This window comes from Octodon degus, unplaced genomic scaffold, assembly GCF_000260255.1.
Source record: "Octodon degus isolate 3935 unplaced genomic scaffold, OctDeg1.0 scaffold00007, whole genome shotgun sequence".
Taxonomy (NCBI): Eukaryota; Metazoa; Chordata; class Mammalia; order Rodentia; family Octodontidae; genus Octodon; species Octodon degus.
The window spans coordinates 5682360-5709329 of record NW_004524583.1 but is presented as its reverse complement, the minus strand read 5'-3'; the positions used below and the strand labels follow the sequence as shown (position 1 = coordinate 5709329).

The following is a 26970-nucleotide window of genomic DNA, read 5'->3' as shown; positions in this document are numbered from 1 at the left end:
TTCAAATACTAAGAATTCACAGAAGGACACAAATACTCTGTCCAGAGTATTACACATCCGAAGGCTTGGCTTCACCAACCAATCAATACTGGTATACTAAATGTGTCTTCAGTGACTAGCATTTTAAAAGCAAGTTGCACTGATTGCATTTATGTGTCCCTGGAATGTAGCATCAGACCAAGTGCCTACCATGCCTCTACTCAAAATACAGTGGATAAAAGACTGACTAAATTGTTTTTCTCACTGCTAATTAGGAAGGAAAAAAAAAAAAAACATAAAGCCAAACTACATATGACATTACATAATCTAAGCATTTACACAGAAGGCGGTCTCATACAATTTTTAAAATAATAATGAGATCATCTGTCTACTCTTTTGATAAGCTTTAACTTTCCAGATTTTTGGTTGAGTTATAGTACATTTTGATTATAAGGTTTCTAGTTGAGTCTTTTCATGATTTCTTACTTTCTATCAGAATTACATAACACATGAACTAAATTTTTAAAATATTAACATTATTTCACAATAATACCTCTTAAAACTGCAGTATCTGAAGAGTCTGTATGCCGATTTCTATTTCCTGATTAGGTTTGTGTTCTTTGTTCATCTGGTTTTATCTCCCAGTTCCCTTGCTAAGTTTTACTGAATGCTAAGCACTGTATGACAAATTGCAGAAGTAACACAAAGCTCTAAATGCTGGTATCTTTCTCCCCAGATCTATTTTTGTTTTGATGGGCAGTCAGAATACAATATGATAATCTCACAACAGAGGCAAAGCCACGTTACACTGTCTGTAAAAGTTAAAAGTATTCGGCGCTCACCCAGGAACCTAGAATGGAAAGTGACTAAGCCTGGGAGGTCCAACTGGCTTCTGCCTCTTCAGTGAGCTTATAAGACCATCATAACAACAACTTGTGCTTGTGCTTGTGAATCAAAACACATTTCAAGGAAAAAGTGCAGGTCAGAGCCACCACTCTGCATCTGGTGCCTCAACAAAACATGTGAATCTGCCCATCCTTCCTACACTAATGACTTTTTGATATCTTGAAAGATTTTGTAATGTATGTCTTACCCAGCTGCTCTAATTTTCTTCAATAGATTTGCTCTGCACACAGCTAGAGCACCACTAAAGGCAGAAACTGTCCTGTCCAGAACTGACAAAGATTGCTTGATTTTATTACCATATCATCATCTACTTCCCCAATATAAAAATATTATATGTATGATACAAATATGTTCTTCAACTAAGCAAGAAAAATTAAGTACAAGTACAAATAAATTGCTAACATTCGCCTAATTTGTATTAGCCTTGGGATATTTATTAAAAACAAAATGAAGGTTTTCTGTGTATGTACAAATAATTTAGTTTTATATTTATTGAGATAATTTGTACTATTTTAAGTATTTTGAACAGGATAATGAGCCTCCTGACTTGTATTTTTGTTTAACCTGAATATAACCTTGCTCTTCATACCTTTGTAGCAAGCTATCTCAAAAAAAAAAAGGAAAAAAAAAACTAAAAAAATTTAATTTTCTACTTAAAATGATATGCCATCAAAGCAAAGTCACTCTAAAAATAAGGTAACTGAAGACCATGCAAGGGAGTGAAAGATCAAGGGCAGGGGTGGAAGGCAGTGTGGGGGTGTGCTCCCAACACACTGTATGCCTATCATTTACTTAGATACTATAAGAATATGAGCTCATTAGTTTCATATAACCCATTTTTCTCTAGTAAGTCTTTCTGTATGCTCAAAGATATATAATTTATCTTTATAATTACTTATTTTGCTTTGTTTTCTTTTGGCCTTTTGAAACAGTCTTGCTATATATATAGTTCAGTCTGGTTTTGAACTCACTGTGTAGCCAAGGCTGGACCAAACTTGCAGCAACTCTCCTGCCTCAGCCTCTGGAGTGCTGAGGTTATATGCGTGTACCTATAATTATTTTAAACATTAAATGAATCTAGAACTAATATAAGTAATTATCAAGATTTCATGTTTTATAAAAAGTTAAATTCTCTCCTTCTCTCTCTCACCTTTCATATACCTCATACAGACACAAATGTAAGAATCATAATGAGACATTACCATGATTCTGGGGGAGAAGGAACTGGATATAGGCTTTTTTATCCCTAAATTGTTGCATTTCAGATCATGTTCAAAAGATAAACTTTAGCAAATATTAATAAGTATTAGTGACACCTAAAAAAATAAAGTTCATTTCCATTTTCTGACTTGAAGAAATATTTGTAAAAATCACAGAACTACCAAGTACAGAAAGCAATCTTTTTTCCAAATCCTGAAACTCATTTTTCCATGTAGATGAAGGATGTGGAAATTAAACCAAGTCTTTTAGCAAGTGTAAAGGCTTAGGGATTTTTTTATAACACATCGCTGTCAATAGTCACATTTTTAAAAAACTCCAAAAGTATATAGCATTTATGGACTGAGCAATTTACTCCAGTGGCAGAATAAATTTGGATAAGAACAGATGCAAACCTCAACTCCACTAGGTTGGATAAATCTGGCCTCTGACTATAAAGTTTACTGCCAATTTTTCTTATCACCTATCCTAAATATTAAAAGTTATTTAATACTCAAGAAATATTTCATTTTACAACTCTCATTTGGATAAGGAAGAATATAAAATATTTTAAGAATTCAAGGCCAGCCTGGGCTACACAGTGAGACCCTCACTCAAAACAAGTCTTCAATCTAACTACTGTCCCTGCCTCTCCCAAGTGCTCCACCCAAGCCACCACTACACCATCAGCTAGCTACTGCAGTAAGTCTCCTCCCTGAGCACTCCATAACCTACCCCTCAGAGAGCAGTCACAGTGATTTTTTCCCTAAAACTCTAAAGCACTTAAGTTGCAGAAAAGTACAGTACAAAGAACTTCTTCATGGTGCTATGAAGAACATGACACTCCCCATTACTTGCAGTACTTCTGAGCAGGGGCTGCAGTAAGTTTCCTTCTTCCTCTCCCAAGAATGCAGGTATTTGTCCTCAATCCCCGCAAAAAAAAAAAAAAGTTTTAAAGAGAAGAAAAAAAAAAATGACAGCCATGCAATAAAGCTCTGAAACCTTAGGTGCCCCATACTCTTGACACTAAGATAGTATTCAAGAAGATATTACTGCAGAACAAAGTGGTCAGATTTAAATAAGAAATCTGAGAATCAAAAGACTAAAAGCATGGCAAAAAAATAAACTTCCCTGTTTGTACTATAATAAAAAGTTATTATTATTTTTCCACTATCCTCCATCCTTTCAAAGTAAATTTTGCTTATGAATAATCATGTCACTTGTCACTTAATTACAACTTTCAACATTTAATCTAAATTATGTTCAGCATCTTTTTTTTTTCTTGAAGTTCTTAGTTGAATTTGAAAGTCAAATTTTTTTCAAGAAGAGTTAAGTTGATGGAAGATGGAGGCAGAGATTAAATCAGGGGGAATCATTGATCAAGGATGCTTGGAATTCTTATGAATACAAATAGCCTATCAAGGTTAATGAGGTTTAACTTGAGTTTAGAAGGGGAAATGCACTTAGTATTTTCTACACATATGCAGATTTAAGAGCTAAGATACAATTTAAAAGGTAAATTACACAAACCCAAATGCAGCTTCCTTCAATTTAGATTTTTGAAGAGCTATTTTCACCATTTTCCCCAATTTAACACAGCTGCTAAAAATATATATTCTGATGCCTCACTAATGTAATTAGTGAGCCAGAGTGCATCAGTGAGAAAGAGCAAAGGTCCCCTTAAAGACTGACAAGTCTTCCAGAAATGAATGTGATATTTGCAATGATTGGACTAATGATAACTTAAAGATAAAATATTACAACAGAAAACGCACCCTCCCATCCAGTATACTTCCATTTCTTAGTTCCCCAGATAATAGTCTCTGTTCCAGATCCAGCTGCTCCTGTGTCTTAAAAATAGCTGGTCACTATGACTTCCATTGTATAAACCAATCCCTAATTGACAAATCTTTCTGCCTCTGTACTTCCTGCTTATTTATCCAACATAAACCCTAGATCACCAGAAATCAGGTCCTAGTATTCTGGGAATGATCCCAATCAGTGCCCATCAATGTAAATAAATCTGCCTTCAGGTCATGGGTGTCATTTCAGTGTTTCTGCTTTCCTTTGCAAATGAGGCATCTGTTGGGAAGACCGACCTCAGGGCTGGGGAGACGGCTCAATAGGATAAGGGCTTCCTTGACAAGGGCAAGGGCCCGAGTTCAATCCCTGGTTCTGCCAAAAGGAAAAAAAACCGACCTCTTTGATCACTTGTCATGACCCTCTCAGATGGAGCAAGAATCCTTCAGGGTCCCATCAGGAATGCACACCCTCAAGAGTTCCCAAGCAAGTTCTCTCAGAGGTCTGGAGAAGGATTCCTGGCTCCCCATACGAGTGGCTCACGCTAGAACCCAAAGGTAGCAGGATGCAATCTGTCACTTTGGTCAGCCTGCCTCTCTTGCTGTCTACCTAATTTCAGTAAGACCCTCCTCAAATTTGAGCAGAATAAGAACTTGATCAACTCCTATTAGTTAGGGCCACCCTCACGAGAAAAGGGGATGGAAGATTTAACCTCTGAGTGGCTGCTGATTGAATGTAAGTGAGTGGACCAGACAGCATAAGCAACAGGCTGCTCCATCTGTGCACCAAGACTTAGGGAGCACCAGTTAAGGTGGCTGAATGGGTCCTCAACTGCGGTTCCACAGTGATTGAAATATGTCATAACAGAGGCCTCGCACCCTCCTTAGCTAAGACACACCTAAGTCTCTCTGAGATTTACCTACCCTTTCTCTGTTGTGCCACTGTTCACAGGTACACAACATATACCATAGGGCTATAGAATCGAAACTAATTAGTTAAAACTCATAGTCCCCAACTACAGGAAAGGGGGCATTTATACAGTTAAAAATGAGACAAAACTGCTCTTTGCATTTCAAAGGAAAAGAAGGTCAGTTTGTCTAAGAATCCTGCCTTTGTACCCTGACTGGCTGCTGAAGTTACTGCCAGTACCTATAGCATCATGCCACACTCCTGACCAAATGAACTGGCTCCAGCCAGTCACTGCTTGCATTCAGCCAGAGGCCCTTCCTCCAGAGCCTTCTCATCACACATATATCCTGGTCAGATAGTGTCATCTAATGCCCACCCAAGATGACAGTCAACAATTCCTTCTGAGTTTTATATTTTGACTGAGAAAGTATTGAACAGTCAGCCTTGACAAATGAATTGTGCCTGTTGGGCCTGAATAGATAGGACAGACTGGGCTCTATCAGATTGGGTCCCCAAAAGCTCAAGGTCACTGAAGAGTTGGGGGCAAACGGATTCTCCTGATACACAATAAACAGAACTCTCTGCTTTTAAAAGTTCCCTGTCAAGTTACCACCACTGAGGGAACTGGGACTCCTGCCTCTCACCCCTTTTGACAGGCATAAACTTACAGCCCGAAAGGCCATCTCCCTTGCACCAAACAAGTCAGCTTTCACACATTCAACTTTGTTCCCAGAGGAAAAATGATTCCTATATCTGCCTGAGACAGATAATCATAATCCTAAAGCTCTAAAACCTTTCGTCCCAGAGGTATAGATTACAGACTCACCTCTGGGCCTGGACATCAATCATACTACCTCACCACAACCTCCATTAATATCAGATATCATAGAGAGCACAAAGAGACACCCAGTACACATCAGCCTGATAGACTGTTAGTCACCTTGGGCAAGATCTTTGTGTTGTCAATAATGTAGAAAAGATGCGTTCTTCTGCTTGAAAGTTGCTTCTGTAACCCCCTACAACAGGGAATATTCTGAGATAAAAAACCAACTCACGTGGGTCCAATTGCCATAAAGCGTTAAAACTTGCCTACCTTGGCTCCACACCTGTTTCTTCACAACAAGAAAACCATCCTAGTCATCCAAATAAACCCACAAGTCCATCTGAGAGGCTCTCAGATCCAGCCCAATCCAGAAAAGCTTTATCCTGTTCTGCCCAAGGACCCCAAGTCTAAGCTGTTTCTTCCTTACATTCGTCAAGCCCAAGCTGCTCTGCCAACCACAATGACACCACCACTGCCAGTTCTGTCTCCTGCACCACAGCCTCTTACTCTCCAAGATTAATTTACTTGGACTCAACTGCCATTGATGATTAAGAATTCTTCCATTTTGGTTATACACCTGTGTACCCACCTGCCACCATGAGACAACTGTCAGCAACTCCTTGTAATTCTGATTAATACTGAAGAATGCCACTTCATTTTAGATAGGGCCCAAGCCTGGTTAAAGTCTAAAGTCCCCACCACTGTAGTTGATCCTGACACTTTGATGAACACAGTCCTCCTCTGAGTGCATCCAAAGTGGGAATGTAATACAACAGAGGGCCATGACACCTTGGATGAGTATCGCACCATTCTCCTAGCACATCTCAAGGAGGGAGGCAAGAAGCCAATAAACATGTCTAAAGTTACCCTCTGGAGTCCCCACTGAAAAGAAGTTCTACCAAAGCAGACCCTGTGAGACTAATGAACACTTGGTCAAACAAAATTCCCATACATGCTTGAGTGTCCTATATCTCTCATGTGACATGACCAGCCTCCCTCACACTCACATCCACTGTCCTGGACTTGATGTAACTCTGACCCTAGGAGGAAGAACGCTGCCAATATTGAGTCTAGAATATTGGACTGAAAGGCCTGCTAATCAAAATGCAGAAATTTTGAGAGACTCGTTTCCAGAAGTATGGACAACGGATCACTCCCAGGTCTTCCTATCAATCATGTTCCTTTGGTGATCGAGCTTTGTCCAAGGTAACCCCAACCTGAATCAAACAGTACGCTTCTTCTGCCTGTAAAACCAGTTCAAGATCTCCAAGCTGCCAATGTCACCACGACTGCCCTCCATATACACAGCCCACACAAAAGCTCTGATACAATACCTGACAGAAACTGGCTACAAGAAAGAAACTCCATAAATTTCTTGGAGCTACTGGCTTTTATATGCTTACTCAGACTGTCAGTCCCTGGGTATGCCCAATGGCTTCTAAGGGTTGCCTCCTCCCTTTCCTCCACCCTCTCAAAGCACTGTCCTGCTGATCAACAAAGCTGACATGCTCACTTTAGCAAGACCTAACTATGCAGGTGCCACATGCTGTACTAGGATAAACTGTTGTACTAAGTGGACCTCTGGAAAGATGCCAAATATACCCTGTTTATGAATGGAAGTAACTCTGTTAGGAACAAAGTCTGACAGTCTAAATATGCTGTGGCCACCTTGGACAAAACTATTTTGTCCAAAACTCTCCTGCAGGGATGATCTGCACAGCATGCTGCTTCCAGTTGCTATTTAGAAATGTGCCACCAACAACACAAAATAATCCAGTGCAAAATAGCTAAGACGAGTGTATAGCAGCCTCTGTTACACCATGTGTCAGTCACTGTGGAATCACAGGTAAGGGCCCAACTGACTAAAAACCCAGTACTCCCGAAAGACCAGAGCCAGACCTGACCTTACCATTTGTCCTATGAGCTCAAGTCACTGCGCTGGCACCCGTACCACTACAGCTAGCTCAGGCTTCAGCATCTGTGTTACTGGCCCCAACCTCCCAATCTCCACCTGTACAGAGAAGTGTTTGTAGTGCTCTGTAGTTAAAAAAAAAAAAAAAAAAAAAAAAAAAGAAAGAAAAGAAAGAAAGAAAAGAAAAGAAAAAAAAAAAAAAAAAAAAAAAAAAAAAAAAATCATTCCTAGATGGGCCTACCCTTGATTACTGGCAGCAACAAGAGGCCTGCATTTTCAGCAGAGGTAACTAAAAAATAGATCAAATAAAAACTACATACAGATTAAAACCAGTTAAAAGACCAGCTATATCTGTGTACGTTCCTGCACACACATGTAACACAGGTGCTTATTAACTACCTCTACAAGTTTCAGAAACCCAGCCATAGTTCTGATGAAAAATTTACCTGGACAGCTCCTCGGAGACTCACTCTGAAGAGACAAGGCATGCACAACTGAAGCCTGAAGACATCATTCAGAGCATTGCTACTTACTTATTCCCCTTGATTTTTGTGTCTTTTCAGGCAGTTTATCCAAGTCCTTGCTTCCCAGCCCCCACCGCTACCTGTGGTTTTGTTAAATGACCCAAATTCCACTTACCCCAGTCCTTGCTTCCCTGCACCCTGTTAGCTGTGCTTTTTTTGCCTTAAACTCTATGGATGGCTGCCTCAAGAGAACAGAACAATCAATCAAACACTTGACCAAGACCTGATGCATGTACAAGACAGAATGGACACCCCTGAGTTAGAGTAACTGCCTTCCCAGAGGAATGTTACAGAACAAACAGACCTTAAATTATGTCTCCTAAACTGTAATTTAGGGAAAAACTGTGGTAAGTCAATCTTGAAGACCTTGGCTAGAGCTCATTCTAGAATCACTGACAACCCTAAAGTCAGTGCTTCTAGGGGGGCCTTGTCTCAGAAGATCACATGTAATACACCCAGCAAAGATTTGCCAGGGAACTAAAAGAGGGGGAAATATAGCAGAAATACCCCACCATGTGGTATATTTCAGTTTCTTAGTTGTCCAGATAATAGTTCCTGTTCCAGACCCAGCAGCTCCTGTCTCTGAGAAATAGCTGGTCACTGCGATATACAGTTAGTCACTATGATGCTCACTGTATGAACCAACACTCAGTTGATGAGCTGTTCTGGCTCCGTACTTCCTACTTCTTATATATTCAATATAGACCCTAGACCACCAAAGATCAGGGCCTTATAGTCTGGGAATGACCCCAATCAGTGCTTATCAACATAATAAAATCTGCCTCCAAATCCTGGGGGTCATTTTGGTGTTTCTGCTTACTGCTGCATTATAACATGTTTCTGTAATATATTATCACGGTCAACAAGTACTCATTAAGCACATGGTACATGCTGAAATACTGGGGAAAAACAAACACTGTGAAAATCAGTAAGAAGACTCCTCAAAAAGCTAGGATTAGAGGTCCCATTTGACCCAGCCATTTGCCTTCTGGATATCTTCCCAGAAGAATTACAATAGTGATATATGTGCACCCATGTTTACAGCAGCATAATCTGTAATAGCTAAATCTTGGAAACAACCCAAATGTCCATCAACCAAGGAATAGATAAAATAGATGTGGTCTTTTTATACAATAGAGTACTACCCAGTCACAAAGAAGGATAAACTTGAGGCAGTAAGATAAATTAGATTCAGATGTGTAAACATCGCACTGACTCCCTGGTGTGAGATAAGGTCTAAAATGTACAACAGATATTGTGAAAAGGGAAGAAATTGTGTAAAAGGAAAAAGAGAACTAGGATGGGGAAAGGGGAAAGGAAGGAAGGGAAAAGGGAGAACAATGCAAGTTAGCTATGCTATTAGAGTCTCTTAGTTCGTTGATAAGGAAAGTTCATGCTAATATCACTGGGAGAATTTTTTATTCCCATAGCTCATATTGTGAGTACTTTGAAAATGACAATATGCAATGTACTAACTCTTATTATTCTCCTACTATTGTGTTATGAAATTCTGATTTAACTTTTTCCATAAAACAAAAAAGAATTGTTACTACACCTAAAACAAATGATAGAAATTTAAATTGACTATTTTATTTAAAATAAAATCTGAAAAACTAAAACTGATAATGTTCCCCAGGACCGAACACTGTCTTTTTGTCATGTAGTTTTCAACAACTGAGAAGAAAAACTTTTCATCCTTCAAAATAAATTAGTCCTTCAGAGCAAGATAAACGCAAAGAACTTTCTCTGCCTTAGAATGTCAGGTGCAACAGATACAAGCAGGGAGTTTCTATTGACTGCTGTCGCTGCTAGCACCAAGGACAGTGCCTGGCACATACCAGAAGTCATAGTACCATATGTGTGAGTAAAAACCCTGTCCGCCTCCCTTCTACATACAAACTGAACACAACCACCAAAACTAATCCAAATAATTCAAACACTTCTAATCTATGTGAAAACTCACTATTAAGAACTATTAGCGGGTCTAGGGAGATGGCTCAGTAGAGTAAGTGCCTGTCTGGTAAGCGCAAGGGCCTGAGTTCAATCTCTGGTTCTGCAAAAAAAAAAAAGAACTATTAAAGTTAGGACAGAGGAAAGCCAGGCTAGGCTACTTTGAGCAATTTTTTGTTTTTTAAACCAGGGTGTGAAGTCAGGACTTTATGCTTGCCAGGCAGGTGCTTAAGCTGCTGAGCTATATCCCCAGCCTCTGAGGGAAAAAAAAAAATTGCTTTAATTTATGTATTTGGTACAGGGTCTCACTAAGCAGCTAGGACTCGTAGTGATCCTTTTATCTCAGCCTGCCCAGCACTGGGATTACAGGTGTAACCTGTAACCATGCCTGGCTTCAGTGGTTTTGGATCCCGGGCAGGGCCAGCACAGCACGTATACCAGGGACCAAGCCTGGATCCTTGCACTTGCCAGGCAGGTGCTATCTCCTCAGCCCCTGAGCAAAATTTTTAATACTGAGGTATTTAAGAATTTTTTTCTAATTTATACTACAAATAGTAAATCAAAAGAAACCACAGGAAAGAGAGAAAAAGAAGAGAGAGGAAGGGAAGACTACCATGTGCTTAAAATAATAACAAGGAAAGAGGGCCTTTTCTAACTTTCACTGATTACCAACATTTTTTAAAATAGTTAACATCAGCAAGATATTTTAGCATTTTCTTTTTTTTTTTCTGCTTTTTTTCTTGTTTTGTTTTTTTAAACAGCATCTCACTATGCAGCTTGGATTTATAGTGATCCTCCTATTTTCAACCTCCCCAGCACTGGGATTACAGGCATGTGCCACCACAGCCAGACTCAGCATTTTCATCAGCGGGATCCAAAGTTAAAATAATACCCATGATGCAAACTTGAAAGTCATATAATTTCCACTGTTGAGAGACTATTTCTGGTAAGAAACATATAGAATGTTTGTAAAGAGTATGTCAATATTTCATTATACTATCTGAGTCATGAGCAAAATCTAACAGATTGACATGCTAATAAGATGAAAGAGAAACTAGAGTAACATCAAATTTATTTATTTATTTATTTATTTATTTACTTATTTATTTTATGAATTTAGGACAGAGTCTACAGGGTGTACAGGGCCTCACTATATAGATAGGACTCAGAGTGATTCTCCTGTTTTCAGCCTCCCAAGCACTGGGATTACAGGCACGCACCACCATGCCCAGCCTCAATAGCTGTCTCAGCGTGCCCCAGGGGTGGGGCTGGCATGGCATACCGGGGATCACACCCTGGCTGTGGTCTGCCAAAGCAGGCCCTTTAGTCCGCTGAGCTATGTGGCTGGCCTTTCATCAAATATTTTCTTTGGGTTATATAAAGTTAAGTATTGTCAACACCGATTTTAATACCTATTGTTATAATTTTGAAAATTCTTCAAATGCAGCAATTTTTTACAATCAGAACACAACTGCACTAAAAGCAGATACAAGTGATACACATCTATTTCCAAGTGTCATCCATGTTTGGTAAATTTACATAATTGTAATTACAATTAATTTATTTCCTTGTATGAAGTCCTTTCCTTTGATTTTTAATATATTCTCATAATTACCTCATTTATGCTACATAAAAGAGAAGCAGGAAACAGCAAATGCCTAGTAGTACTTCATTCATGGTTACCACAACATCCCTGAGTACTATGCACACCTAATTAATGGAGGGCCTCACAACTCTACCTTTTGCAGAACAGATCTATAGAATCTGAAAAAACTCTACCTTTTTTCAGATTCTATAGATCTGAAAACCTATAGAATTCCAAAGAAAAAAGCACCAGTTAATTTCTTTCCACCAGACTGACCCCCAAAATAAATGATAATTCACTGCTCAAAGAAAGTCACTTTGTCTATAGAAAGGGCTCAGTTGCTATCTGAACAAAATATCTTTAAGTTTAATAACAATGTAAGATTTCACTATGAAATATTAAAGGAAAAATATCCAGATTCCTTGCTTTGAGGTCCCAAATGAAAGAAAAATGAATCCATACAAATATCTATATAGTCATTACCATAACTTTATATTATCCATAACCAAAGATCGCAAGACATCTTTATATTAAACTTTCATTAAATAATCGCACAGAATCAAATTGTAGTCCCTCACACACAGTGTGAAAACAGCCAAGTCACCTCTATCTGTGCTGCCAAGCTGGCTTTCTCCTTGTCCTTCCGCGCCATGCACCGCTTCACTTCCTCCAACTCCGACGCCATTGCGCTGAAGTTCAGCTGCGCCTTCAAGTCTGACACGTGCTTCTCCAGATCCCGCTTCTCCCGTTCTACTCCTTCAAAGAGGAAACGCAGAGCTCAATGGTCACTCCGAAGAATGCACTTTCAAATGGTACGAAGCCCTGGTATTTTAATATTCTAGCTAAGGCAACCCACCTACTCACACTTCCCTTCAGGACGTTTCAGACTTTGCCAGCCTACTATCAAACAGTTTTCAAAGACACATACATTACTATGTCATTCAATATTATTCTATTTTGGTATAAAATTTTTAAATGTTATCTAGTTTCTAGCATAATTTATTCAAGAAAATCCTACAAATTTTAATTTTCTCCACCTCTACCACTTAACTTTTAAACAAAAATACTGAAAGAATTACCAAAAAAGCTATTATATTACCTAAAGTTACTGAAGCTTACACAATGAAATAAATCCTTTTTTTGCAACAGAAACAACAAATGATACTACTAAGTATTTGAACATGTTGGACTACAAGATTGCTACTTTTAGTAATTTTAAGACTTATCTAGAACTGTAATACTTAACAATATAAACTGACTTAGAAATTAATTCAACAGAAAATATTTGCTCTGTGATGCACAGGCTCTGTAATAGCATATTCCTCCAATGTAAAGATAAGTATAAAAACACATCTTCAGTGATCCTGCAGTACAAGATCACACATAAGACACATAATAAAGTAATTCCTTTACTCCAAAATGTCAGCAACTGTAATTTATACTATCAATTCAAAAGTACCATGATTCCAGCACTCCCTTGCAGGAGGGAAAAGACTGAAGACAAAACTATCAATTCAAATTTACACATCATTCATAAAATACATTCCAACTTCAGAAATATTAAAGTGTTCAAGACTGTACGTTTTGGAATGAAAGACACACAAGCTTTTCAATAGCATGAAACAAGTGCTGACAGATACAAGAACATTATGGAGAAACAGTACAGAACACTGTGATTAACTCTAGAGTGAATAATTAGGGTAGGAAAAGTTAGGGACTGAATTACATTTTAAGAATGAATACAAAAATTTCAACAAGCAAAAGCATGGGGCTGAGCTGTTATTTTAAGAAAAGAAATACTATAAAATATAGAGTGCAAGACTGGATTTAATATTCAGGTAACTGTAAACAGAGTCAGCTGCTCTACACAGCTAAGACATCATATGAGGGTGGGGAGAGAGGTAGCAGGAAGACTATGATTGCTAGGAAACTTGGATTTTACCCTAAAGACCAAGGGTTAGCAAACATTCTCTCTAAAGGGTCAGGTATTTTATCCATCTGCTGCTCTCTGCCACAGTTATGCAATTCTGCTACTGTATTGCAGAAGTAACCTAAATAGTGAGTAAATGAATAATAATAGCTATGTTTTGAAAAGTTCATTAATCAAAGCAAATAGCAGGCTGGATTTAGCCCATAGACCCTACTTCCCCCAGCCCTATTAGGTCTCTGACCTGAAAAAACATATTTGTACAATAGGGTGTTAAAAATGTACACATATATGCATATATATATACACACATACATATATATGCTTTAGGAAAACTGTACACTTGGTATAGAGACATTGTATATATTTCAGGGGGGATCTACCCGCTCAGCCCCCCCGCCCCTGTCCCTCTCTCTGGACAGGAGCTTTCTTTCTCTCAATAAATATATTCTGCTCCAAAAAAAATATTGTATATATTTCACAAACATAAAATATTAGTACAGATAAATATATATACATATAGTACAGATGTTATGGCTTTTTAGACTGTGTCACTGAAACTGATTCATAGTGCAATGCTAGGATCAAGGGCCCTGGGATTAAAGGTATGAGTGCTCCCCACCCTAAGTAGACTAAGATATAAGGGACGGAAAGCACTTTGTCCCTTACTGCTTTGCTACTTTCTGCCTGCCATGAACTATTTCTCTTCAGCCATACCAGCCTGCCTTGGAGCCAGCCAATTATGGACTGAAACCTCTACAAACTGTGAGCTAAATAAGCCTTTCTACCTTTAACTTTAGGCATTGCGAAATTTGTCTCAGCAATAAGAAAAACAACTAAGACAACATGAAATGAAAATCTTAGCAAAATTGCAAATATGTTCACATTTAAAATATAAATAAATATTACACATTCATTGCACATCCAATTATCTCCTATTGCATTTTAGAGAAAACCTAAGCATAGGGCGGCAGTTACGAGCTTAAGTTTGAAGAAGAACAAACTTAGGCGCTCTGATTTCAGTGTTCCCTATAAACAGAAGTTTGAAGCTGTAATAATACTAAAAATGTGGTATTCTGAAAGGTGATTATGTAAGAGGGCTCCACCTCATGGACTAATTGATGCCATAATTGTACGAGTACATTAGTTACCATGGAAGTGGCTCTGTTATAAAAAATCTGCTGGCTCTTTGGCATTCTCTCATTCTCTCCCTCCCTTGACACTCCCTGTCCCCTTTGTTGTCTTACTCCCACTTTCTTGCTCTCTGGAGAAAATAAGCAGGAAACAAATATAAGGTGTGATATAAAAAACAATTCATGTTCGTAGTTCTAAAAACTTGTTACAGAAAAAGACACATTGCTATTAATTCTCCTCAAAATACTCATCTTGCCCCTTTCTGAAACCATTCTGGAAGTCTTGGTTCTGTATTTTTAGTTCTGCTATCCTAGCTGCAGCAGTGTCCTGATTCAACTCAAAATGTGTACCTTGCATACTCATACTGGCTCTGGGGAAGAGCCAGAAGTTATGTAGCACGAGATCCAATGAGTAAGGTGGAGTCGAGGGTGCTCAGTGAGCCAGCCTCTCTTCCGTATGGCACTCAGGAGCAGTAGTCACCATCTTTCAAACATTTTGTAAACACATTCAGAAAAGAGAATTTCCAGAACTATTTCTGAGAGTGGCAAGAATGATAGATTATTTTAAGGAGGATTAGTGGCAAAGTGTAATTTACTGTAGTAAATCTTTAATTTAAATATTTACCATACTTTCAATTACCCTTGTAAGTAGTGAAAAAATTCCTTGCCTTTGACTGAGGAGCCCAAGGAAAACTAATTCTAGAAGCAAAGGTAGAACCCATTTTATAACAAGCAGAGGAGCAAACAGCAATTAAAGTGTTCAATCACTATGATTTCTTTGGTAAAATTATCCTTAAATACTGCAAGTATTTTATACAGATGAAAACATTTAGAACTGTTCATTATCACATGATAAAAGAAACCCCAGGCAGACTTTCTAAAACCTTGATAAGTAATTAAGAAAAGTTAGATTTCTCTAATCCTCAAAGGTAACACAACTAGATTTTTATGAGGTATCAAAATATAACAAATGTGGCACAAAACTTTCCCAACAAAAGGAGAACTCCTAGTCCAACTTTATGAAAACTAAATAACCTAACAGCTACAAATTTTACTTTAAAAATGGGCCATATTCGATGTCAAATGGTATTTAAATTACGATATCACAAATACATCAGGGTATCTTTGAAAAAATTGACGTTCACTGAAGATTTGCCTGGTAATATGGAACCGCTACGTAACGCAACACACCGTATTGTTGGGAAAAGATTTAACTTCCCTGGATTTAGCTGTACATCAATGCTTACAGAGTTTCTCCAGGCTCTAGAGGTGTAACCGAGTGCTACGGCGCGTACACGGCACAAGCCAGAGCCACAGAGTCAGTCTTAGGAAAACAGAGTTCTCCAGTATTTTGTTCATTTGAATAGAAAGCCTCAGTAACAGAATAAGTTTCAAGCTAAGCAACCTGAACTTGCCTGCTAGAAACCATTTTAAAATGTAAATATCATTATTTTTGTTAAATTTGAACTTTCAAAAAAGAAAAAAGCAACCAGTCATCAAATTACACTATCTAAAACAATATCTCCATGGAGAAGCTATACAAATATAGTCCTCCTAACCCACACTAAAAATAAATCTGGCTAATATGGCTCACGGCCAATTCCGAGAGTTTGTCACAAAACCTCCAGATGATAAAGAAAGACAGGCTCTTACGTTTACTTGTTCATACATAAAAAACAGATAAACACATTTACAATTAAAGTATCAAGTACACATACACACGCTTACACAGGAATTAGAAAATGGAGAAACTTCCATTTTTACCTTTGCACACTCTCAAAGAAAGCCCCATGAGGTAAGCCAGTCTAAAAACTAAAACAAGTTTAGAAATAAAGAAAAAAAATTATACCTGGATGTTAAATGATGACCAACCTGTTGGAATTTTATAGTAGATCAAGAAATAGGATGACATGAGCAAAGCATAAGGAATGAATTCAGAGAATGAAAGACCCTCACATTTAAAAATCGTAACAATACCTCTCCTAAACCTCCAGTCATCTCCGAGTTCATCCTGATAGCTTGATTGCTGCTTGGAAATCTGGGAGACTTGATGTTGTAAACCCTTCTGATCACCATCTGCTTTTGTAAGTTGTGTACGCAGCTCTTCTACCTAAATGTATTTAGTAAAAAATCAAAGTGTTATCAGGTTTCAAAAGCAGGAGAAATACTGTAAATTATTTTTCTGGAGGAAAAACATTCACATCCTATGGACTGCCACAGACAAAAGCTGTAACCAAGTCAATCCTTGCTCCAGACATAGTGGGACGGCCTCTTGCTCTTGTTTGTTTGTTTGTTTGTTTGTTTGTTTTTTAGTACGTTTGCTGAACCCAATGACCACAATCACCTTGGGGAGTCTGTACACATATCTATAGTTCTTTTTACTTCCCCTTCTCTCCTCCTTCCCCAGCTCTAGTTCCCCTTTCTGTTTGTAAAGGATCTATTGTCCTATTTTATATTATCTCTGGTTTAAATTTGCTCTTTATTTTGGATTTCTTCTATAAGAAGGATGCATAATTTTTCTATAAGAAAAATGCATAATATGTGTGCTGTGTGTCTGATTTTTTCATGTAACATTATAGTTTCACGATGCACAGATTTCCTACAAATGATTCAAATAAATTTTTTATGGCTGAGGAACGCTTTATTGTGCATATACGTCCCATTATGGGTGTCCACTCATCTTTTGACGGGCATATATCCTGCTTCCCAGACTTAGCTATTAGGAGCTGGGTTACTATAAACATGAACAATGCATCTACTACTGAAATATGAGATCTCTTTGGGGAACATACCTAGCCGGGCTACCCTGCTCAGTTTTTTCATTCTTCCATGTACAGAGTGTCTTTTCCTTCTTTACAACAACAGTGACAGAATTTGACACCACTTTGTTTTATTTTGTGGGTTCTGGACATTGGACCCCAGAACCAGCATATACTAAGCCAGTACTAAGCCAATACTCTACCACTGACACGCATCCTCAGGCCAACCCAGACTTTTAAAATCCCTCGTTATGACCCCAGTCCACTCCATTACTATCAGCCCAAATCACCTCAAACATTACATATTTTTGGTTTTCTATTTTTCACCTATTTTCTTTCCTGTAAACATGGTTGTTGGTTGTTATACTTAAGCAAAGTGATAATGGTTTGCCATATTTTGATATCAAAATACTTAAAAACAAATAGGCAATAGATGCTATTGAATAAAGTACAGTCTTTTGAAATCAGGATGTTTTATTCATTTTTATAGTCCTCAAAAAATAGCAAATTGACTGTGAGATAACAATGACCATAAATAAGTTAGCCGTGGCAAAAAGATTCAGTTTGTCATGGTGACACCCTGAAAAAGCAATGTCTTGCTTCAAAAACTGGCATTAGCCATTACACACAAGAATTCCAAAAACACAGAATAGAATTGACTACAAATATAACTTTCAAAAAAATGCTGAATTCTGCCAACATTTATTCCATGTGACCCACTGGCAGCAGAACAAAGTCAATGAACATTTTTAAAGGTTTTACAAAACAGGTGCTATGGTGTATTTTCAGCAGCAATTGTCAAAATGCTAAATTCCTTCCTAACATCTATGAAGCCTGACATCGCTGCCTACAGAGCACATTATGTGGGTGAGTTATGCAACACGCATCTCAAAACAGAAGGCACAACTGTGCTTTGTATTACACACAAAGAGGCAGATAAAAACCCATAAACCGTCATGCAATGTATGTAAGATGGCTAAAGTTCCTGGATGCCCCAAATTCCCATCACAGGTTCAAGGGCTTCAACACATTACCCTTAAATATTATATTCTACCTTTGCTTAAAAGGGGCTAGGTAGCATCTTTAAAACGTGTTCAAAAGGCAATGATGTAGTCAAAGTAATTTGAATGTGAAAAGGACTGTTTTATGTATTTTAGCTTCTTCTTTATTCTCCACTGCCTCCTTGAATAAAATTAAGTTCCTGGGAAAATTTTATCTTACATATTCAATCTTACTTTTACACTGCCCGTGCTAAGAGAGATAAGTAGTAAGCTGGAGCAGCAATCATCAAGATACATAGTCACAGTAGGAACTTGGACTGGTGTTCTGTGTACGCCTTTCCTGAATCATCTTTTGCTAATATGTGCTAACTTAAGTTCCTTAGGGGAAAACATTTCTAGCCCTAGTTTCCTTTTCATTTCACAAAGACAGTTAAGAGAGAGTAAGACTACAACCTGATCTGATGTAAAAGCAGACTTTCGTATCTGCAATAGACTTACCTGATGCAAAAGGACTTCTCTGCTGCCTTCTGACTGATTCAACAGCCGGCGAGATAGCTCCAACTCCTGTTCAAGCTAGAGGTTCAACAAAGGAGTTCTTTTTAAAGTCCAATTGATCAGAAAAACAATTTAAATTGTGTCCCAACGGACAAAATAGTGGCAATATGGCATAAGATTAAAAAAAAGCAGCAGAAAATTTTTCAGGAAATATTTACAACCAATATGAAAAGATGAATCTCAATAGACATGTAGAAATACTCCAATTAAATAACTTTAATTTCATCACATAAAATATAATACACCAAGCCTCCTAGAGATCTGAGATCTGGTCAGTTCCATCTCAGTTGTACTCATATTTGAATCTCTTGAGCCTCAATGCATCTCTAAACTAAAGATTTTACATTAGTCTCCTGGGATTCCCTTCAGTTCAAAAACATTTCTAAATTCTAAAGCAACTGTTTTTCCTTTAAAGGAGACAATGTAGTGACAAATGAACTAAATTAGAAAAACACTGCAGAGATCTAATGCTTAAAGTACATTTAATCTAACTGGTTATTTCTTATAGTTCTAATATTCATAAAATATTTGTAAAACTTTTAAATTTCCAGGTTTCAAATAAGACATTTAGATTAATAATAATATTGTCACTACTTCAACATCCAAGAAAAATATAGCTTTGAGTAAACACCTTAAAAAGTCTACATATGTCTACTTCACTTCAAGTTGAAAAATATAACATGAGCCGCATATTTGCTCAAAGTTTAGAGCTTCCATATGCCGTATTTTACAAAATGTAAAATGTTTGCATTTTGTAACAATAAAATTGTTTTATAAAATCACTAAGCTATTTTAAGATGTTTTTATGTGCTAAGGTTTTTAATAGTTATCTTGAATAATTGCATTTAAACAAATTTCTGCATATATATTAATCTTTAAAATCTGCACATGTGGTAGATGTGCCTCTGAAGGGGAACAAAAGAGCACCACAGCAACAGAACAGCTCTGCTGGTTGACGGGGGCAAAGTAACCTACCATGAGATAAAGGTGACCTGAACTACATACGCATGCACATTCAGAAAACAAGCACACGTAGAACTGGCAAAATCTGCATAAATTCTGTGAATTTGCCAATGTCAATTTCCGAGTTTTGATCCTGAATGGCAATTATGCAAAATATTACCATTAAAGGAAACCAAGCAAAAGGTGCACGGGACTTCTCAACCCCTTTTGTTTTGAAAGATCCTATGAATTTATAAATGGTACAAAATGACTTTTTAACCAAGTTAAATATTTTTTACAGAAAACTGTACACGTGGCTCAAAAGTGTTGTATTTTTTAAAAGTAAAGCAAAGCCTATAATGGGTATAATCCCCATGTAAAATCAGCAGTCTCAACTCCCAGAAGCAGACCTGGCAACCTGATACACCTGGCTCCACATCAAGGCAGCAGAGAAGCATTATGTAAATTTACACGGTTGGTGAAACAAAATACAGAAAGTTAAAAAAAAAAAAAAAAAATGAAGTCAAGAACAGCAGCAAATTTTTACTCCATGGTACCTTTCCGTGGGATCGCCCTTCAATCTATGCATATAAAAAATTAGGAAGGATTGTTTGGTTTCTGAAATCCTTCCTAACTCTAATGTGCTGGACTGCACTGTATGTATTTAAAGACATAAATATATGTCAAGGATTCTTAAATTTACAATGAGCAGAGAGGATATTTACAGAACTAAACTATTAATAATACCTATCTTCTGTAAGAAAATAAATATATATCCAAAACAGACAGTCTTCTAACAATGTCTTTTTTAATACTGCAAAAAATCAAGTCCTTTAACTGCAAAGAAAGTTTAATTTGTGTCAGAAAAAGGAGAGTAGCCAGAGATAACCAAGTGGCAAATAATCTGTGCATGTAGCCATCAAACCAAACTAACATCAAAACATAGCTTTTGTTTGATCTAGTAAATAACCACAGGCACATGTTTCAAGACTCTTGAGACTTTTGGGAAGGCAGACAATGATGAGCAGGAAAGAAAGAGCCTCTGGTGTCCAGACACTGGAATATAGCAACATGAGGAAGAGAAAAATGAGAGAAGTGGGTCCCTGACACCAAGGGAGGATCTGAAGCAAAAACTGAAGCCTACAGGGAGAGTCAAGAAAGAAAGCTCAATAAAGGAGAAGGCTGCAGGTGGCACTTTTGCCAAGCCCAGTCTCACTGTGTGGGAGAGAGAGTAGAATATGCAGACAAATAATGACTGTTGGCAACCCCAGAGGACTCCACAGAGAAACGCAGTGGCAAAGAGCAGTGGACACAGTGGAGTGCAGTGGCTGGTGAGCTATTTGGGCTCAGACATCCCGGAGAAGAAGGAGAACGGTCAGAGTCATCATGGAGGCGGCTAATTGAGCTTGGAACTCAGAGCAACTTCTGGCTCCATCTGGAGGGCCCCAGTGGAGTCCAAGTCATTTGGAGTCACACCAACTGCTACAGGCTGAACACATCTGATTCCAGCCTCGTGGCCAGAAACCAGCCTAAACTTTGGAAACAAACAGGCAGGCTCGCTGTAGTAATCCACTAGCCCAATGGAAAGCAACTGCTGGCACACTGGCTAAATCCACATGGACTTGGACTCTGCCTACCCACATTGTCTACGAGTGACAGAGAGATACATCTTGAAGTGGGCTTTTTTTTTTCTTATTCTTTTTTCCTTTCCCTCTTTTCTTATTTTTTTTTCATTTTTTGTTCTTATTTTTATGTGTGAACATGGTTTCTAGTTTTCTGTAGTAGTTGTTTTGTTCTATTCTGTTCTTGTTTTTATTTCTCCTCTCTTGCCCTGTTCTCTTCAGTCATTTCCCAAAGTTTGCATAATCTTCCTTTGTCCTTTAGCCTTGTTTCTAATCTCTTCCTCTTGTTCTATTTCTCTATTTTCTCACCTAACCCCTTTTAAATTTTCCCCCCTCATGGTAAAATTGGCATATTGACGGCTTATTTACTGCATGCAACTTTCTGTTTCATTTTACATTTTGTTTCATATCACAATCTAGTGCATACAGTTAAAGGTGACATATTAATAGTCACCTCAGTTTGTCACTTTCTAGGCTATTTTTCATACTGTTGTAATTACTGATGGTATCACTTTAGGAAAGTGACATACTTATTCAAACCAGTTGTTTTTCCTGGCATACAATAATATGCAACATGCTGACTACTGTTAATTACCTATCATCTTATTTTGAAATTCTGTATTGTTTTTATTGGTGTTTATTATTCTTTTTAAAATAAAAACAATTAAAGATTGAAATTGCCTAAAGGTCACAAAAAATACTATAGGAAGTTCCAAAGAAACAGGGGCTGGGCTAAGTAGGCAGCAGCTTCCCATTTGCAAAAAATTAAGGAGATAAGATCTTGCAACATACTCAAAATCCAAAATCCAGTTACACTTGGAAGACAACTCTGTGAAGTAGTCATTTCCTAAGGATTGAAAATACTAGCAATAAATCTGTTCATTATAGGAAATTTATAAGTATCAACCAGAAATTAAACTACGAAATAAAAAGAAAAATGAAAAGAAGAAAAAGAAAAATGAAAAGACACTTAAACATGATACATACCCAGACATGCAGCCTCCTCAAAGGTTAAACCCGGGAGAAAATGTGATGGAACAATCCTAAAGCCACCCACCTGGCCTCTCTGAAGTGGTAATAGCAGAAGTACAAATGAGCAAAGCTCTAGAAAAGATCAAATGAGTAATAATTTTCCAGATAACTACAGAGGTGGTGACCATTATCAAAGACATATTTAGTGACTCATGAGAAGATACAGATTTTTAAACATAGAGGATCTTAGGGAACTTGATGAAAACTTTGAATGCTCACCATAGGAAAAAAATGGAATCCATGAAACAAATTCAAACAGATATCCACACATTAAAGATACCATTGAAAGTATACACAGAAAAATGATCCAATGTGAGGAAGAATCTCAGATAAAGAAGACATGATTAAAGTTAGTGATTATGAACATAAAAATTTAGAAATACCCAAGGACCATGAGAAAACAATCTGGCAACTGCTAGATAATGCAAAGAAGAATAACATATGATTGACTGAAGTCAATGAAAAGGTAGAAGCCAGCACAAAGGACATTAAAAAAAAAAAACCTGATTACAGACACATTGGTAGAAAATTTGTTAGAAAAAAAGATTTGACATACATATAAGGGAGGCATAAAGAGCTTCAATTGGCCTTTATCAAAAAAATCAACAGTAAGGCATACAACAGTCAACATTCAAGATATTCAACATAAAAACAGAATATTAAGAGCTGATACAGAAAAGAAACAAATTACCTATAAAGGAAAGCCCAAAAGAATCACAACAGACTTCTCCATATAAACCCTCAAGTCAAGAAGAGCTTGCTGTGAAATATTTCAGGCCCTAAAAGAAAACAACCTCCAATCCAATTATGTACTCTGAAAAACTATTTTTCAAAGTTAATGGAGAAATAAAAGTTTTCCATGCAAAAGAAACCTTGAAAAAAAATTCATGAAGACCAAACCATCACACCAAGACATTCTGAAGTACATTCTAGAAAGAGAGAATTACAACTCCATAAATTTCAACAGAAAGAATACACCAAGAAAGGTAAAAAATTACATGGAGAAAATAAGACAACCAAAAACAGAAAAATAACATGACAAGGATAAGTCACAAAACATCAGTTATAACCATCAATGTAAATGGTTTCCATTCACCAATCAAAAGAGATTATCCATAGTACAAGATGCAGACATGATATCCTGTCCAAACACTATTAGTACAAATCTTTCTTCTCACTGAATTAAGATAAAGTAGCTATCTAACTATTTTGTATCTACAGATACAAAATGATCATTTATATTTCCATTTTTTTGTTCAGTTTTGTCAGAGATGGGTATTCCATTGCCATTTAAATATTGTAGGTGCATGAATTCAGCAAAATAATACAATATAGTCCTGTAGTCCATAATAGTACAATAACCATTATGAAGACAACAATATGAATGTATTAATTATTGAAACTGTCCTACTAACCTGTTTTGAAACTGTCTCACTGTTTCTCAATAAAATTAATAAAATAAATAAATATATATTATATCTCATGACAAAAATTTGATTAAAATTTTGGACACTGTATTGTATTTACACCAAATTATATTTCAGTAAGTATTACTTGTGACCTGATTTTAAATGATTCTTCAAGTAAGTTGAGATTTGAATAAATTACTTAAAAAAAGAAAAAGAAAAAAAAAGAAAGAGACTAGAGGGCCAACCAGATAGCTCAACAGATTAAAGGACCTGCTTAGGAAAATGCAGGGACCAGGGTTCAATCCATGCCAGCCCCACTCCCAGGGCGCCCAGAGATGGCGAAAGAGACTGGGTGTGGCGGTGCACACCTATAATCCCAGTCCTTGGGGAACTAAAAACAGGAGGATCACTAAGAGGCCAATCTGCACAGTGAGACCTTATAGACCCTGTACTAAATACATTTTTTAAAAAAAGAGACTGGCAGAATAGATCAAGAAGCAACAACCAACAATATGTGTTGCATACAAGAAGCACATTTAATTCAAAAAGAAATTCATACAGTGAAAGCCAAAGGATGGAAAACATTCTTCCATATAACAAATATCCAGAAACACAAGAAGCAAAAGTAGATATTCTATTTGCAGACAAAGTGAATTTCAAGCAAAGAGTGATCAAAAGAAAGGTCACTGCATCCTTGTAAAGGGAACAATCCTAAAGGAGGAAATAACAATAAATACATTTTCACCAAATACGAGTGCACCCAACTATATAAAACAAATATGTTAATCAACATTAAAAATCAAATGGCCACTAATACAACTGTAATGGGGGCCTCAATTCTGTCATATATATCAGCTAGACAAAAAAAATCAACACTAAAATATTAAAAAAAGAACCAAAGTTTTTAACAAATATATTTAGTAGGTGTCTACAGAGTGTTCTACCCTTTAACATCAGAATACATATTCTTCTCAGCTGCACACAGGACATTCTATAAAACAAACCACATACTAGTTCATAGACCCTGCTTAAATAAATGTATAGAGATCAAAATTATTCCATGAATGTTATTAGACCACACAGCAATGAAATAGGAAATCAATGGCAAAATAAACTACAAGAACTTCATAAACACATAGAAATTAAATGTTTCAAAGCTCACAACAACAAAAACACCTCACAACAGATCTTATTAAATGAAACCACATTATTATTTGAAAGATAATATTCAATAATTAGCCAACAATATAGCTCAGTGCATACCACCTCTCTGGCAAGCACAAGGTCTTGAGTTTTGATTCTTAGTAACCCTTCCCCCAAAAAAAGAATTCAGTATCTTACTTGACTCTTCTCAGTTTCAGTTTGTCTTAGTTTATTTTTGATTATTCCCTCATTCTCTTCTGCTTTAGCTTCTTGTTTCCTCAATACCTATAATGAAAGAGATGGAAGGTAATATATTATACCAGAATGTGTATAAAACTAAAAGTCACTACTGGGATTTACTAAGAGAAGGCTGGGGAGTCTACTGTTAGGAGTTGCACAGAATCTATAAATGAATTGCAATCTGTTCCTTCATTGAAGCTATAAGAATACTTCAATTTCTTGATCTTTCTAATCACTTTCTACGGAAGTTTCATCCCCTTCCCAGTCTTTGGGCATCTTGCTACACATTTAGAGAGCCTACATAACTAACAGTTGCTTTGAAAACAAAACTTACTGCCTAACTAAAATAATACTAGATAATCTTAGTTACATATATAATCTGCTGAATTATTTAGACATAACAACAAAATCTACCCAACTAGTTTTTCAAATTCTCAAAGAGAATGTCCACACTACAGAAAAAAACGGACATATTGTACATCAATATATATAACACATTTTCTTCACAACAAAAAGTGACTACTCACACTATACTTCATGTATAGAAAAGAAGGCATTCATTTCTACAGATTGTCCTCTTTAATAAAATGAAAAAGAAGATCTTCAGGAAAACATGTATTTCGAAAGTTAACCACAAAATTTTGTGTGCTTTATTTCTATGTTAACATAGAACTGAGTTTAAGGAAAAATTTACAGTTCAGGTGTCTTTTAAGTATGTAAGAGGTATACTAATTTTTAAAAATTTTTTGGCAAAATTGGTAGTTAGACATAGGTAGGTATATGTGTAAAGTCCACACAAATCAAAAAGGCAAAACTGCTTGAAATCTTTTCCAACCAGATCAACCAAAACCAAATTTGTACAGAAACTGCAAAATATTTTAAAACATGCTTTGATAAATAGAAACATAATCAATTTCATTAAACTACATATTAAATACTTCCTATGTCTATCAACTATATAAAGATTGAGGTTGAGGTTATGAGTTAGATTTAACTGCTCTAGGGACTATTAATACACACATAGAGATGAGTTCGCTCTGACAGAGCAAAATAGGCAGAAAGGTATTTTAAAATAATAATTTGGATCTGACTATAGTACATTTACAGCCTTTAGCATATACAGGCATTATGTTTAAATATATTAAATAAATTCATAATATGTATTAAATGCATACATGTAATCTTCATAACTGCATTAAGTTATTATTAAGAAGAATACTGACGCACAAGAAGTTCAATAACTTGCCCAAATTATTCATGTAATGATGAAGACAAGATGTAAATTTTTGGACTTGCTTCTTAGTCACTGAATTGCACTGACTCTCCATGTTGAAATTATAATACCAACCTTACCGGGATGGTTGAAGGATAAACATTTTGATACTTAGCAAGCACATGGATTAATACCTGGCACACAACAAATGTGTGATAAAAGTCAACATTATTATTATTAAAATGATAATTCCTTTCAGGTACTTATCAAATGTTCTTGATTATATGGTAAGTGGAATTTTAACAATCTTTCCGTATGTATAGCTTAATCAATTTCAGCTGGAGGGATGTTTATACATTTTTTCTAATCAAAATCCTAGAAATTTTAAAATCATAGCTGACATCTTTAT

The 26970-nt window shown here is 36.7% G+C and overlaps 1 protein-coding gene across 1 annotated transcript in view; it reads right to left on the bottom strand.

The window, feature by feature from the left end:
* The window catches only part of Cep128 (centrosomal protein 128), a 253260-nt gene that overhangs the window by 109215 nt on the left and 117075 nt on the right, over positions 1 to 26970 (bottom strand). Inside the window, exons 10-13 of the mRNA XM_023701326.1 lie at positions 25307 to 25393; positions 18904 to 18978; positions 16623 to 16755; positions 12190 to 12341 (exon numbers count right to left, since the gene is read on the bottom strand). Coding sequence (XP_023557094.1) covers positions 12190 to 12341; positions 16623 to 16755; positions 18904 to 18978; positions 25307 to 25393 — 447 coding nt within the window. The remainder of the gene's footprint in view (positions 1 to 12189; positions 12342 to 16622; positions 16756 to 18903; positions 18979 to 25306; positions 25394 to 26970) is intronic.